The sequence below is a fragment of the Sinocyclocheilus anshuiensis genome, unplaced genomic scaffold, assembly GCF_001515605.1.
Source record: "Sinocyclocheilus anshuiensis isolate Anshui unplaced genomic scaffold, SAMN03320099.WGS_v1.1 scaffold167, whole genome shotgun sequence".
In the NCBI taxonomy this organism is placed as follows: domain Eukaryota; kingdom Metazoa; phylum Chordata; class Actinopteri; order Cypriniformes; family Cyprinidae; genus Sinocyclocheilus; species Sinocyclocheilus anshuiensis.
In genome coordinates, this window is record NW_015552552.1 from 1549166 (window position 1) to 1565860 (window position 16695).

The 16695-nt window shown below is 35.0% G+C and overlaps 1 protein-coding gene across 2 annotated transcripts; it reads left to right on the plus strand.

Annotated features, from left to right (window-relative positions):
- The first annotated feature begins 1085 nt into the window (after positions 1 to 1085).
- ganc (glucosidase, alpha; neutral C) lies at positions 1086 to 14642 on the plus strand. 2 transcript variants are annotated; one of them, XM_016455027.1, is made up of 24 exons: positions 1086 to 1168; positions 1378 to 1440; positions 1572 to 1674; positions 2740 to 2867; positions 2962 to 3138; positions 3250 to 3271; positions 3354 to 3420; positions 4444 to 4540; positions 4678 to 4861; positions 5796 to 5940; positions 7343 to 7578; positions 7652 to 7778; positions 7938 to 8017; positions 8187 to 8330; positions 8402 to 8498; positions 8594 to 8695; positions 9591 to 9834; positions 10033 to 10097; positions 11458 to 11534; positions 11623 to 11697; positions 11787 to 11900; positions 13605 to 13717; positions 13941 to 14071; positions 14168 to 14642. In XM_016455027.1, the coding sequence occupies exons 1-24, from the start codon at positions 1134 to 1136 to the stop codon at positions 14272 to 14274; spliced, it is 2733 nt and encodes a 910-aa protein (XP_016310513.1). In that variant the 5' UTR covers positions 1086 to 1133; the 3' UTR covers positions 14275 to 14642. The 2 variants fall into 2 exon arrangements, with proteins under 2 accessions (XP_016310513.1, XP_016310514.1); XM_016455028.1 differs by having other exon boundaries at positions 13941 to 14041.
- The last annotated feature ends 2053 nt before the right edge of the window (positions 14643 to 16695 follow it).

Genomic DNA, 16695 nt, shown 5'->3' on the forward strand with positions numbered 1-16695 from the left:
TAATGACAGTGATTAATGAATTAATTTTAATTTTTGGGTGAACTATCCCTTTAAGTTTCTGTCTTCTTTAAAAAAAAAAATTAAATAATATATGATCCCTTTTGTAAATAATGTACAAAATATTAATTTTACATACATGCAATCAAAAATTGTGAATTAGGTCATTTGCTATCCAGAAATAAACGTCTTACTTCCAGACAGGAAAAAGTTGGCTTTATGTGTCCTGTATATTTCCTATATGTGATGTCCTATAAATAGTAATAAGAGCATACAAACATTTCTTTCATTTCTTCCCACGATGAGGAGGAAAATGAAGGATATAAAATAGAATACATGGAAAGAAAGAGTACATGGTTCCAAATAGAATACAAGAAAGAATACATGCCCTCTTATCTCATTTAAAATCATAACATGTCATTCAGATAGGCAGTTCTCAAAAGAAAGTAAGACAAATGTAAACAATATTTAAAAAAAATAAAAATGAAGAATACTATTTCATCGACTGTTCAATCACGGACCACTCAATCAATGGCAGCGTGACATTTCGACACAAAATGTCACCGGGCTCAAAGAACAAGTGAAAACGAGGAGAACGGCATTTAGAAGAACGGACTATTAAACAAACAGGCGTGGCTTAGTAGCCCAAACTACTTTTTTTGTTCAAGTACGGTGATTCTAAAACAATTCAACATATACTATTATCTCAGTGGCATACCTAAGGTGTTAATTATTGTCAGTTGCTGACTTATTACAGTAGCCGAAGTAGCGTCAGTGGTGCTATGGTCTGATACTTGTTACTTTTCTCAACGCTACTCAGGAAGGACCAATCACAGCTGTTAGTGATTAATGTACACAAGAAGTTTAAATGTATTTTTATACAGACTGATGACTCAAGCTACCGTTTGCATAATCAGATAACAGTCGCTAAAAATTTATATTTTAATATTGCAACCGTTTTCAAGTACCTCAAGTAACACAGAAACGCATTGAAACTTGAATGCGGCTGAACGGATGAGCCATCATGCGCCCCCTTGGGGGAATTTTATTTTGTGTCATAAGCTAATTTGTCGCCCAATGGAAAGAACACTGCTCTCTAGCCCTATCAAATAACTTCCTCTTCATTTGGCGGAATCATGGAGGTGAATGTTTCAGCTGAATCTTTTGAGAGGTAAATTACAATGAAGCCACATTGGAACGATGTTCATGGCCACACATAACGTGACCAAAAGCACGTTGTTTAATTTGTTTGCGATATGTGTTGTCATTACAGTCTTGCAGGACATGTAGCATATGCTTGAAGATCACTGTATTAAAGTATTAAACCAGAACCGTAATATGCACTGCTTATGTTATACTGTGTATAACATTATATTACAGCATCGTGCCGGGTGGTGAGTTTCAAGAGAAGTTTAAGAAAAACCATGACATAATATTCTACAGGTATATTTCATTTTGATTATTATTAAATATTTAACATTATTTTTGCCACTAAGTCTCTTTAGTCAATACATATTAAATAAATTGAATTGTTTTATTCATTTATTATTTTTGACCTTTGAACTCTACCATAGGAGACAGAGAGATAAAGCAGTGTCTCAATACTTTGCCTCCTTCGAAACTTTAGTACTCACAGATAGAGGAGCCAGTCTGGAGCTCTGTGAACGGGACTCTCAGGTGGACTGAGACTGCTTCACCCCCCCCCCATATACACTCACTCTTTTGCTTGCTGTTGGGATAGTATGATTGTCAGAATGTTTAACACTTTTACTGAATTTTATATTATTTTTTCATTCTGCTTTCTAAAGGCTGGGACTTAATCATTTGTTAAAATCAAATATGTTTTTTTTTAATATTAAGGAATAAACAAATTTGTTTCATATTTTGGAAAGGGAGTCTCACTTAAGGGCATCATATTTAGAGGGTCCCAGGGCATTGAAACGTTTGAAAACTGCTGGTCTAGGCTGACCAAAAGTAAAAAATCATGTTTAATGCAGTACCATGTAAATAGCACATTACATTATTCATGAATATGGTCATTCAGTACCATGGTAACATACACTAATGTTAAAAAAGTTTGGGGTTATTAAAGATTTTGAAAGTTTTTTTTTTTTTTTGCTCAGCTAGGCTGCATTTATTTTGATCAAAAATACAGTTAAACAGTAATATTGTAAAATAATATTACAAGTGAAAATACAATTATTCTATTTATTATATTTTAAAACAGAATTTATTTCTGTAATGCAAAGCTGAAATCAGTGTCACACGATCCTTCAGAAATCGTTCTAATATGCTGATTTGGTGCTCAATAAACATTTCCTATTATTATCAATGTTGAGAACAGTTGTGATGCTTAATATTTTTGTGGGAAATGTGATACATGGTTTTTGAATAGAATCTGAAATAGAAATGTTTTTTTAACATTAAAAATGTCTTTACTGTCACTTGATCAATTGAATATGTATCTTCTAAATATTAAAATTATTACTATTAAAAATTCTTTCAAATAAAAAAAAATGACTGACCCCATACTTTTGAATGTTAGTGTATATCAGAGTAGCATAGTATTAGCATTGTATACCACTACTTGTAAAGGTTGCTGCTTTGTTAGAGTTTGTGTAAAATATTACAAAGTGAACCAAAATGATATCCATATTTGTAATAGGAATAGTAGGATATTTTTCAAATATTATGTAAAAATATCAAAACGTAACAGTGAAAGAAACGGTTTGCGCCTCACAGGATCGGCTGTGTCTTCAAATACGGGCAACCCAAAGTGGAACGGTCAGAGTGTCTCTTGATGAGCTACAGCCGGTGAAACCACGCTACCATGTTTCAGATGTACTGCATGGAGAGTTGAGATATGAGCCGTAAGCCATCAACTTTAAAATTCTTCTCAACAGGTGTAAACCAATTCTCTTCTAGATCTGCTACTGCCAGTTATTCATTGTTATTTCTTTGCAGGCTGAGAGTTAATTGGAAGAGAGAGGACTGTGTATGTCTAACTTGGGGTCTGGGACAGTACAAGCTGCTGGTTTCCTTTTCTCCTTTCAAACTTGAGATTTCCTGTGATGGAGAGGAGATTGTCACTCTCAACCCAGAAAACAAACTCTACTTTGAGACTCTGCAAGATCCAACTAGGTATCAGGAACAATATATGATACTGTTGTTTCATACCCACTCAAAAACCCATTTGGAAATGCTTGCTAATGTTGTTTTTTTCCCAATTAACATGATATAAATTCGTTCCAGGTCATCTTCAGATTCATGCCAGGTGAGAATTTGGGCTTTAATGTGAAAATGTATTATTGAGAGAGCTTTCTTGTGTGACAAGTCGTGTGTTTCCATCTTAAAAGGACGATGAAAATCGATGTGGGCTGTGGAAGGAAACATTTAGACAGTTTGAGGACATCAAAGCAAATGGTGAACCGCTATAACATACAACTCCATTGTTCATTTTCAAACTGTAATGAAACTTGTATTATTATTAAGGGTGTTTGTATTACTAATCATGCATACTGAGGGTTAGGGATTTAAACAAACCCTTAAAGACCCATTTATATCAAGGCAATAACTGTAACGATAACCAAATCTATGACGTTTTAATAATCGTTCTAATTCTCTAAGAATAGTGAAGTCCACACCCCAACTACAGTGTAACAATATCGTTATATCACTTTCATAACAATTTTTTTCCATCTGATGAATGCTAAAAATATTGCCAGTCAGAACAGACTCGACTTTAAAGAGCTTGAACGTTTAAAGAGGCAGATGACAAAACTGAATAGCACACTTATAATAAACAGAATATTATTGTATGTTGGTATGGGCGCTAATATAGTAATGTTATACAGGTAGTTATCTTTCTTGATGTAAACAGACCTTAACTTTAAAGGTGGGACACATTTACTGTTGCTTGGAAAAATTTTGCAGGCAAAATCCAGACATTTCAATACGAAATGGTGTGACTGGGAATTTTGCAATGGTGCAAAACATTCCCCATGCAGATTTTGCATCTGGTTCAAGTTTTTTACATGAATTTGACACGTTGACCAATAGAAAGCTGCTTTGTTTGAAAGTGACTTCTCTGTGGGCTGTGCTTTGTGCATCACTCCACAATTGACATTGAACAATGGACCTTTTTTGCTTACAAAATTTCACACACAAAAAAAACAACACACACACACACACAAAAAAAAAATCTTGCTAATAACACCTTGCCTTAATTATTTAACTTTGGTGTGTATTTTGAGCACCAGAAATTTCATAGACACTTTGGACTCTACTTCTGACATACAACCACCCATAAACACCCAAGCAACACCCTGGAAGCCACCTAGGACACCCTAACATCATGCCTGCGAGTTACATGAGCAAGCACAATCCACATTTTCTGGTTCTATGTAGTTACATTATAACGTATGATTGCTGATGTCTTTAATTTAGGTCCTAGTTCTGTGGGGATGGACTTAAGTCTCCATGGGTTCAACCATACGTATGGTCTTCCTGAACATGCTGATACCCTGGTGTTGAAGGACACAAGGTAGTTCACTTCATTAAATATCTCAGACGCATTCAAAAACGAATGTGGTTGATAACTATACCTAGAAGACAAACTAAACAGAATAGACTCTTGCCTAACATAATGCAGTCAAACACAAATGTGGTTTTACTTCACAGTGTCACGGAGGCATATCGGCTGTACAACCTGGATGTGTTTGGCTATGACATCAATAGCAGGTTGGGTCTTTATGGTTCTGTCCCCTTCCTGCTAGCTCACAAGCTGGAGAGGACAGCTGGAGTGTTCTGGCTGAACGCCTCTGAGACTCTGGTTGATGTCAAATACAACCCAGAGCCAAATAAGGTGCAGTTCCGTTATTTATTTAACTATAGACAAAACATTTTTGGAAACAATTATGGTAGTGTGGCAGAAATGACATACTGCAAAGCTTTCAGAAAATAGTTAAAGGGGTCATATGATGCGATTTCAATTTTTACTTTCTCTTTGGAGTGTTACAAGCTCTTGGTGCATAAAGAAGATCTGTAAAGTTGCAAAGACTAAAGTCTCAAATCCAAAGAGATATTCTTTATAAAAGTTAAGAGTCAACCACGCCTACCTAAAACAGCTCATTCTAACACGCCCCCACATGTCTACGTCACAATGTGGGAAGATTTGCATAATGCCGCCCAAATGTTCACGCAAAGAAAGAAGGCATAACTTTTATTCTCGCTGTAGTATTGTTGTTGCCGCCGCCATGTCGTGAAGACGCTGTGTGTTTCGTTGTGAAAGCAAAACTACTTTGTTTGGTCTTCCAAAAGAGGATGATATCCGCTTCGTCAAGCCTAGAGCTGATCCGTGCTGGTCGCTGAGGAAATACATCAACTTTGCGCTGTGGATCGCCGCATCGGCTTTCAACTTGGACGAAGAGGAGTCCAGCCCGGGGTCATCACATGTGGTTGCCGCAAGCCCGCCGGCCGCGCCGTTCTCGTTTGGCCTTCCAACAACGCACTGGATAGCTGGCCAATCAGAGCACACCTCGCTTTTCAGACCGATGAGCTTTGTAAAAATCTACGTGTTTCAGAAAGGCGGGGCAGAGAGGAGAAACAATAATGTACAGTATGTGGAAAATAATGTGTTTTTTGAACCTTAAACCACATAAACACATTTCATTACACCAAATACACAAAATAATGTTCTTTTTAGCAGCATCATATGACCCCTTTAAATAGTCTAAATCAATAAAAGAGGAAAAATGTGCATTTTAAGATGTGTTTTGTTTCTTTTGTTGTCTGAACAGGGCGAGGATGAACCACCAGGGAAGAAAAGCAAGATCTCACCACAGACTGATGTGAGATGGATATCAGAGAGCGGCACAATCGACTGTTTCATTTTGCTTGGACCCACAGCTGCCCAGGTGTTCTCTCAGTATGCTCAACTTACAGGTACTGTCCATACCCCAAATATTGTCAGTGGGGGTATAACCGAAAGCTAACATTAGCACTTCTGCTGTTTTTGTCTCATTGATTTAATTACAAAAATAAAAATAAATAAATAATAATCACTGTGATTTATTTTGTAATATTTACTGTATATATATATATATGTGTTTTTTTTGTGCAATCCTCCCTGTTAACAATAGATAAAGCTGCAGTCTGTAACTTTTGGTGCTCTAGGGGTTAATAAACAGAACTGCGTGCGTCTTGCGGAAGAAGATTGTAGCCGGAGCTACTTCTCTCTGTTTATGTCTATGACGAATCACGCAGGTACTGGGCTACTCCGCAGTGGTTCCACCAGTACCAGTCTGAAATAGTCCAAATATAAACACTTATTATAGTTGTACCATAGTGATTCAGGACAAGCCAAAAACACGGTTTGGAAAATGGATTCATGGAACAGGGCGAGGATGAACCACCAGGGAAGAAAAGCAAGATCTCACCACAGACTGATGTGAGATGGATATCAGAGAGCGGCACAATCGACTGTTTCATTTTGCTTGGACCCACAGCTGCCCAGGTGTTCTCTCAGTATGCTCAACTTACAGGTACTGTCCATACCCCAAATATTGTCAGTGGGGGTATAACCGAAAGCTAACATTAGCACTTCTGCTGTTTTTGTCTCATTGATTTAATTACAAAAATAAAAATAAATAAATAATAATCACTGTGATTTATTTTGTAATATTTACTGTATATATATATATATGTGTTTTTTTTGTGCAATCCTCCCTGTTAACAATAGATAAAGCTGCAGTCTGTAACTTTTGGTGCTCTAGGGGTTAATAAACAGAACTGCGTGCGTCTTGCGGAAGAAGATTGTAGCCGGAGCTACTTCTCTCTGTTTATGTCTATGACGAATCACGCAGGTACTGGGCTACTCCGCAGTGGTTCCACCAGTACCAGTCTGAAATAGTCCAAATATAAACACTTATTATAGTTGTACCATAGTGATTCAGGACAAGCCAAAAACACGGTTTGGAAAATGGATTCATGATGTACTCCCTTATTATATTCATTTTGTACATTTTGAACACAAAAAAGGTTCCGGACTGCAGCTTTAAGTATATGTAATATAAGACTATCCACTATATTTTTCAACATGAAAATAAGCTATTTTCTTCGAATATGTGACCCTAACCCTAACTTCCGATTCATTAGCTGCTATAGATACAGTAAGAATAACAAAGTGCAGTAAAAGTAAAACTATTTGCATTACAAACCAGTGTGTTTATTATTACGATAATAAATGAAAACAATAGGAAAGCGAATAGCTGTTTGCCGTATCAAGCAGCATAATGGACCAGCATAATACTATACAGAAGTTCCTTTGGTATTTCTCTGCCAACAGGCTACCAGGCTCTTCCTCCACTCTTCTCTTTGGGTTATCACCAATGCCGCTGGAACTACGAGGACGAGGCAGATGTGAAAGCAGTGGATGCTGGATTTGACCTCCACGGTATTCCGTATGATGTTATATGGTTGGACATAGAGCACACAAATGGGAAGCGCTACTTCACCTGGGATTCCGAGCTTTTTCCAAACCCAGGAGAACTACAGCATCACCTTCAGAAGAAGAACAGGAAGGTAAAATAATGGGGTTATAAATTTAAAGGCATAAAGGTATGCGGTTTTTAATATTTATTTTTTGCCTGTTTAGTTGGTCGTTATTAGTGATCCGCACATCAAGATTGATCCTGATTGGCCTCTTTACTGTGAAGTTAAAGAAGGGGGGCATTTTGTGAAGAATAGAGAAGGTGCTGTTTATGAAGGAACATGTTGGCCCGGTAAGATCCAATATACATGAATTCTCTGTTCCAAACCCAGATTTACAAAACTGTTTATAGTAGCATACATTCAAATAATCCTACAGATTTATTTACACTGAGATAAAAGTTTTGAATCAAATTTAACCTTCACATTTCAAGTGATTACTGTTCCATCAGGTGAATCCTGTTATTTGGACTTCAGTAGCTCAAAGACAAGGTCATGGTATGCCAGACAGTTCTCTCTAAGCAAATATGAAGTGAGTCTCAATTTTTGGTCACTATTAAGATTTTATCTAACTGTACTGCTTGCTAAAAGTTACTGAACACTATTTGAGTGGTTCCTGAGTGTATTTTGATCTAAAAACCAGTTAATTGTCTCCATAGTCCAATAGATGACTGTTTATTCTTTATCCATACTTGCATTAGGGCTCAACAGAATCTTTGTTTGTGTGGAATGACATGAATGAACCGTCTGTCTTTAACGGGCCAGAGCAGACAATGCCCAAAGATGCAGTGCACCACGGAGGATGGGAACACAGGGAACTACACAACTTGTATGGCTTTTATCAGGTAAGCTCAGTCAAAGCAGGCCTGTAATATAGATACAGACTATGGTTATAATGTTTTTTCCGCCTTCACAGCATATGGCTACATTTGAGGGCTTATTAACCCGGTCAGGTGGCACAGAGAGGCCGTTTATCCTTTCACGCTCTTTCTTTGCTGGGTCTCAAAGATTAGGTAATCTCAAAATCAGATGACATTATGCTATGCCCATTGTGTTGATAGAGCCAAACAAAACGACCCATAACAACATTGAACTGTTTATGTCACAGGTGCCATCTGGACTGGGGACAATGTCGCTACTTGGGAGTACTTGAAGATTTCAATACCCATGCTGCTGTCGCTGAGTTTGACAGGAATACAGTTTTGTGGAGGTTCGGCTAATAATGACACCGTTTTTTATGTCATACATTTTTTAATATATCATATTTTACCCTTCAATGTACAGTTGATTGTAATATTAATGTTGATAAATACTTACATTATACACTGCTGTTCAACAGTTTAAGGTCAGTAAGATTTTTTTTAAAGATATACTTTTATGGAGCAAGGAAGCATCAAAAGTGACAATAATAACATTTATAATGTTACAAAAGCTTTCGATTTCAAATAAATGCTGTTCTTTTGTACTTTCTATATATAAAGAGTTTGGTTCCAAAACGCTAGAAATCCATTTAGATTAATTTGAGTAAAAATGTGTTTTCTTTACCCAGAAAGTGGCAAGATGAAAACCACTTGCTGCGTCTCAATGTGCCTACTTATACTGCACCCTTAAAGTATGTAAGATTACTTTTAGATTTTAGATTACTTTTTTATTAAACTTGTTTTTCTTAACTTACCATTAAATATACAGTGATGATATAAAAAAGCAAAGAGAAATATGTATATATATATATATATACTTTATATTTAATTTATATATAAATATTTTTTTCACACAAAAACATATTAAACTGTGTTCAACATTCAAAATAATAAGAAATGTTTCTTGACACTGAAGAATGGAGTAATGGCTGATGAAAATTCAGCTTTGCCATCACAGGACTAAATTATACTTTAAAATATATTAAAATAGAAAACAGTTACTTTAAATTGTATTAATATTTCTCAGTATTACTGTCAAATAAAGCAGCATTGGTGAGCATAAGAGACTTCATTCAAAAACATTAAAAAATTACTGACCCTGTGCTTCTGAAAGGTATATGTTTTTGCTGAACAGGCATAAGGTTCAGAATCACCGATTGAATAGGATTTTGTATGTGTGTGTAGCTGATGTAGGGGGCTTTGTGCAGGATCCAGACCCTGAGCTTCTGGTCCGCTGGTACCAAGCAGGTGCTCTTCAGCCATTTTTCAGGGGACACTCTGCTAAAATGACAAAGCGGCGTGAGCCCTGGCTGTTTGGGGACGATGTGACCTCTGCGATCCGCTCTGCTGTTCAGGACAGATACCGTCTCCTGCCGTACTGGTACACTCTGTTTCACCAAGCACACACGTCAGCCCTGCCTCCCATCAGGTACTGCATTTTCATCTGCAACACAGCCTTATTTAGAATGACTCATATCATGTGCTGATACAGAAGAATAGATTTACATTTTATTTTTGAATTCTTATTACCTCAGAGAAGTGAGCTGGTAGGTAGTGCAGGAGACAGGAAAGATGCATATTGTATTCAGGCCTGTTCCAATCTTTATTTCTGTGTGTTTCCTCATAGACCTCTTTGGGTAGAGTTTCCCAACGATACAAGCATGTTTGCGGTGGAGAACCAGTACATGATTGGTAAACATGACCAGATCAGCTGTGTAATACAGCTAATAAAGTCATTATCAGTGGTGACATTTTTTTACTTTTTTATTTTTACTTTGTTAATGTACACAAGTACAAATATTTATGGAGCCCTCCATATGAAAGAAAATATATATTGTGGCCATGAATTAAGAATTTGTTCCCACAGCTTTTGTTGTTGCCCAAATTTGATTAATTCCATCCTTTGTTTTAGTTAAATTGCGGTGGTGATATTCACAATTTAACTAAAATGAGGGAACAAATTAATAAGACATGGGAACAAATGGCCATAATATCCTTTTTTTCACATGTCATGAGAAAGGAAAGCTTGACATGCAAAGAAATCTAAGGTCTAAAGCATAATAAATTCCAATGTATAATATCATACTTTTTACTCCATTAACTAGTTGCTTTTTAGCATGCATATTGTCTGTTTATTAGTACTTATAAGCACATATTAATGCCTTATTCTGTATGGCCATATTCTAGATCCCTTAACCCTATCCAGTACCTAAACTTAACAACTATCTTACTAACTATTAATAAGTGGCAAATTAGAACTTTATTGAGGGAAAACTCTTAGTTAATAGTGAATATGTTCTATGTTCCCTTTTCTAAAGTGTTACCCAAAAATGTATCATTTCTTGTTATTTTGAACCCAAGAATTCAACATCTACTCCTAGATGCAATAGTGATGCTTGATTTGTGAGCATTTCATATTTTGAAATACTCAATGTAATTTTTCAGTGTATTTCACTTGAATTATCTTAAATTTAAATTTGAGTATATTAAAGTTTAATGTTTTGATAGTGTGTGTGTGTGTGTTTTGGTAATAAAAGAAAATATTTGCTTACTTGCAGATCAATACATATTCAGTGTTTTCATCTACTAATTTATTGTAGGCTGAAGTATATAAAACTGCAATCAATGTAATTTTTCAGTGTATTGTTTCACTTGAATTATCTTAAATTTAAATGAGTATATTAAAGTTTAATGTTTTGATAGTGTGTGTGTGTGTTTTGGTAATAAAAGAAAATATTTGCTTACTTGCAGATCAATACATATTCAGTGTTTTCATCTACTAATTTATTGTAGGCTGAAGTATATAAAACTGCAAAATAAATAAACATGGTTTATCGATCAGCACTTTTTACTTTCAATACTTACTATGAGTACATTAAAAATCTTTCTTCTACTCCAAAAAAAAAAAAAAGGAAAAGGAGTGCTAATATTTTTTTTTTCACTTGATATGTGTTCTTCATCTACCACTGGTCATTTAATCGCATAATTCTATAATTCTTAAAACATAGCAGTCCAATGTCCAATACCATTCTAACTAACGGATATTTTACAGGCGGTGCTCTCCTTGTGTGCCCTGTGACAGATCCTGAGGTCACAGAGGTCAAGGTTTTGCTCCCAGGGTCTGATGTGGTAAGCCTACGTTCCATATGAATTGTACAGAATACATTGTACTGAAGGTTAAAGTGCATTCATAAGAGATGTTTTGTTTATTTGAAAGCTGTGGTACGACACAAACACGGCAGCGGTACACAAGGGTGCCAGAACTTTGGATCTGCCAGTGACTCTGAACACTGTGAGTGACTCCCAATACATCTGTGATAAAGCAGTCAACAGAATGCTAGTATTCTTACAGGGTTCCTTACGCTATATCCTCTGTGTTAGGTGCCTGTGTTCCAGCGTGGGGGGACAGTGGTGCCCAGGAGAGCAGGTTGTGGGTCCAGCACAGCGGACTTACAACAGCATCCATTCACTCTCACTGTGGCCCTGGACAGTAAGGTGACCACATGACAATACAACAGAAATTACTGGGTGGTAACATAGTACAGGTCAGAGATGCAATCAGATTTTAATATCAATATATACCCTACCGTTCAAAAGTTTGGGGTTAGTAAGATTTTTAATACTGGGGCCAGTAAGAGAATTAATACTTTTTTTCTGCAAATATGCATTAAATAGATTAAAAGTGGCAGTCGAGATATGTATGATGTTAAAAAAAAGATTTCTGTTTATCAATGAATACGGAAAAAAATGTATCATGGTTTCCTCTAAAATATTAAATAGCACAACTGTTTTCAACATTGATAATAATCATTTTTCAATGTTTCTTGGGCATCAAATCAGCATATTAGAATGATTTCTGAAGGCTCATGTGACACTGAAGACTGGAGTAATGATGCTGATAATTCAGCTTTGCCATCATAGAAAAATAGATTTATTTTAAAATAGGTTGGTTAGAGTTTAGTTACTTTTGCTTAAGGATAATTTACATGTACCATAGTAAGTACATGTAATGTGTAACAAGAACACATACAATTTTTTTTTTTAAAGTCTTACCAAATTTTTGCTTTTTGCCCAACCCCAAGACATAATATATATGATTCAGTTTGATTTCCATATTCATGTTGTTCAGTTTTTACATGGCACTCTAAAGCAGGGTTTCCCAAAGAAGTGTGTACTAGGTTCTCTTTATTTACCTTTGCATTAGTGCTGTCAAACGATTAATCACGATTAATCGCATCTAAAATAAAAGTTTTTGTTTACATAATATATGTGTTTGTACTGTGTATATTTATTATGTATATATAAATACACACACATGCATGTATAAATTGTTAAAATATTTACATGTATTAACGTGTATATATTTATTAATATAAATTATATCATATATAAATATATTTAATATATAAACGTAACATATTTTTCTTAAATATATACATGCATGTGTGTGTATTTATATATACATAATAAATATACACAGTACACACACATATATTATGTAAACAAAAACTTTTATTTTAGATGCGATTAATCGCGATTAATTTCATTTGACAGCACTAATTTACATACATTTTCAAAATTTTTTTAAATATAAGTTTACAATATTTTACCAGTATTTTGCCAACATAAGCTCAAGGATTTGAAATGGTATTAACTTGAGGATTTTGAAAGTGAAGAATTTGCGACTTAAACGTTAGTGTTGCAACTTGTAGTGTAAAAAATAATTGTTATATCTATTATCAAATATTATTTTTTGCAATACAGTAGTAATTTACAACAGTAATATATTTCTGTCTTCATTTTTATAATTAGAGTTAATATAGCTAATAAGACAAAAATAATAAGAAAAATACAAATTGAATTAAAAATTTAAGTATTAAAAAAAAGATCAATTTGTTTTAACTGTGTACTTGCAAATCATGTGACCATTAACTGTCACCAGAGAACTGTTAATATGCGAACATTCAATTTTGTTAAGTTTGGTAACTACTGCTCTAAATTATTTGAAATGATACATGTCCAGAAAACATAGTATTTCAGTGGTACATCTAAAAAGAATCATGGCTGTACATGGTTGGAAAGTTTTGTTAAGGGCTCATAGTCAGATCTTTAAGCCGTACAATGATAAATGAGATTTGAACACACACACATACACATAATTATAGACTATTGATTTTGATCCTATGTTTTGCATTAAAGGGCAATGCTGATGGACTTCTTTATCTGGACGATGGCCACTCTTTTAGTTACAGAGACCAAATGCAGTTCTGTCTGCGCCGTTTTACCATGCGAGCTGGCAGGCTTGTCAACAGGTAATGAACCAACATTGCTTTTAATTTCCGTCAGTCAATCGATCAGTCTGTCTGTCTTTCCGTTCATTCGTTCCTTGGGGGCTATTTACTAGGAATGGGAAATGTGATGGAAAAAAATGAGACATTGTATTAAAAAAAAGCAACAACCTTAGAACAGGTTATATTCCATTGTGTGTTTTCAGAGAGCTCAATATGCCATTCTCCTTGTGCCATGTGTTTTCAGCTGTGCTGATGATCAAGGCTCGTTTGTCTCGGATGACAAAGTGGAATCAGTGGTCATTCTTGGTCTGAATAGCTTGAAAAGAAAACCCAAGCTCAAATCACGTGTGAAGAGGCCAAAAGTTTCCTTCTGTGGTAACTATGAGTGGAATATTTCATGCGTAAGTAATGTGGTGTTAGATATAAACCAGAAAGTTGTTAGTCACTAAACCTTCTCTTTCTCTCTCGAAGGTGCGCCGAAGACAGCAGTCACGTTTGAATTTGATGCAAAGCGAGGTGTGTTAACTTTAACTGGACTGGACCTAGAAATACACAAAGACTGGGAAATAGTAATTTAGTGGATGGTATTTTTCAAATGACCAGGATTTTTTAATTATTATTTTACACTTTTTAAAATATGGTTGTTTTACGGTATTTCAGATGCTTGCCTTAAAAAGTCAAAACAATTTGCAATTGCAATAAAACATTTGTTTAATTAAATCAGCACTTTAATAATGGAATGTAATATTAAAGATTGCCTCCACAATGCTCATCTACCTCAAGAAATCTAATAACATGATATGATTTTAATGGCTGGGTTCGTTTAACATCAGATATTAGCCATTTTCCTTTGCCATACTTACGTGAGACTGTAGAGTTGACATGATGGAGGTGAAATAAGTTTTCAAAATAGAAAACATTGTGCAAAAAAATCTTAATTTCTAAATAAAGGATTCTCAAAGAGTATATGTTTTTTATGATTCAAACGTTTTTTATGATTGAAGGTGATTCAGAATTCAGCCAAATTATATTTTGAAATATTTTAAAATAGGAAACAGTTACTTTAAATTATTTTCAATTGTAATATTTCACAATATAACTCTTTTACTGTATTTTGGATGCAATAAATGGAGCCTTGATGAGAATAAAAGACATTTTAAGACTTGTTACTGACCCCAAACTTTTAAACACTATTGTATGATACAACTGAACATTCAACAATTGTGGGTACAAAAGCCGGTTATTAATTATCCACATTGATAAAGTGACATAATATAGAGTTTTGTTAAGTTAGGTCAAGCCTGCTCTCGTTATGCTGAGAGTGCACTATTAGAGTCAACAGGGACCAGAAACTTTATGGTGGTTACGAATATTCTTCAAAATATCTTCTTTAATGTTGAGGAGAACAAAGAAATGCATACAGGTTCAGAACAACTTGAAACTGAGTAAATTATGACAGTATTTTAATTTTTGGGTGAACTATATCCCTTTAAAATCTCATCATATAATGCCAGGATCGCATAATAGCCAACTAGTACACATGCTTTATCTTTAACTATTAACGTTTATTTAAGACCCAAATGCCTGTGTTGACGGTTACGAATATTCTTCAAAATATCTTCTTTTATGTTGAGGAGAACAACGAAATTCATACAGGTTCAGAACAACTTGAAACTGAGTAAATGATGACAGTATTTAAATTTTTGGGTGAATATCCCTTTAAAATCTCATCATATAATGCCAGGATCGCATAATAGCCAACTAGTGCACATGCTTTATCTGTAACTAGTAACGTTCATCTAAGACACAAATGACTGTGTTGACGAGGTCGGAGACGGGCATTTTGACACATAACTATGTGTGTTCGAACGTTTAAACACAAGGCGCGAAACATAACTCTAGTTTGTTCAAAAGTAAAATATATAATAAATGCATTTGATTGGTAAACCAAATTCAAATTTTACGTTTTAATCTCTAATGGTAATGCATGGAATTTACTAAAAAACTACACTAAATAACAGCGCTAAAAAGTGAGGGGCGTGGTGGGGCTTTGGCGATCGGCACTACCGATGTCCGTCAATCTACTCCACAGCCAATCACGGGCCCCCTCCTAGCTCGGGCCCCGGGGCTTCAGCCCCGCCTAGCCCAATGGTTAATGCGGCCGTGATCGTGAGGTATAAAATCAAATACACAAGAAATATTCATACTGTGAAATAAAGTTGCAATTGCAAAAAATACAGTCACATTGTGGAATATAAAGTTGCAATTGCCAGAAAGAGTCATACTGTGAGATAGTTGCAATTGCGAGAAATATTAACATTGTGAGCTATAAAGTTGCAATTACGAGAAATAGTCACATTGTGAGACAACAAATCTCAAACGCGAAAAATAAATTCAGCTGTGAGATATAAAGTTGCAATTGCCTGAAATAAAGTCACATTGTGAGATAGTCACAATTACAAGAAATAGTCAAAATGTGAGATATAAAGTCACAATTAAGAGAAATGAAAGTCACATTGTAACACAGTATAGTCGCATTTGCAAGAAATTATCACATTGTGAGATATTAAATTAAATTGACGAGAAATAAGTATACTGTGAAATAGTCGCAATTGCAAAAAATAAAGTCACATTGTGAGATATAGTCACAATTGCAAGAAATAGTCCAAATGTAAGATATAAAGTCACAATTAAGAGAAATTAAAGTTACATTGTAAGATACAATATAGTCGCATTTGCGAGAAATTGTCACATTGTGAAATATAGTTGCAATTACAAGTTACATCGTGGGATATAAAGTTGCTAGAAATAGTCACATTGTGAGATAAAAAGTCGTGATTGCAAGAAATAGTTGTTGTAAATAAAGTCACATTGTGAGATATAGTCACAATTACAAGAAATAGTCCAAATGTAAGATATAAAGTCACAATTAAGAGAAATGGAAGTTACATTGTAAGATACAATATAGTCGCATTTGCGAGAAATTGTCACATTGTGAA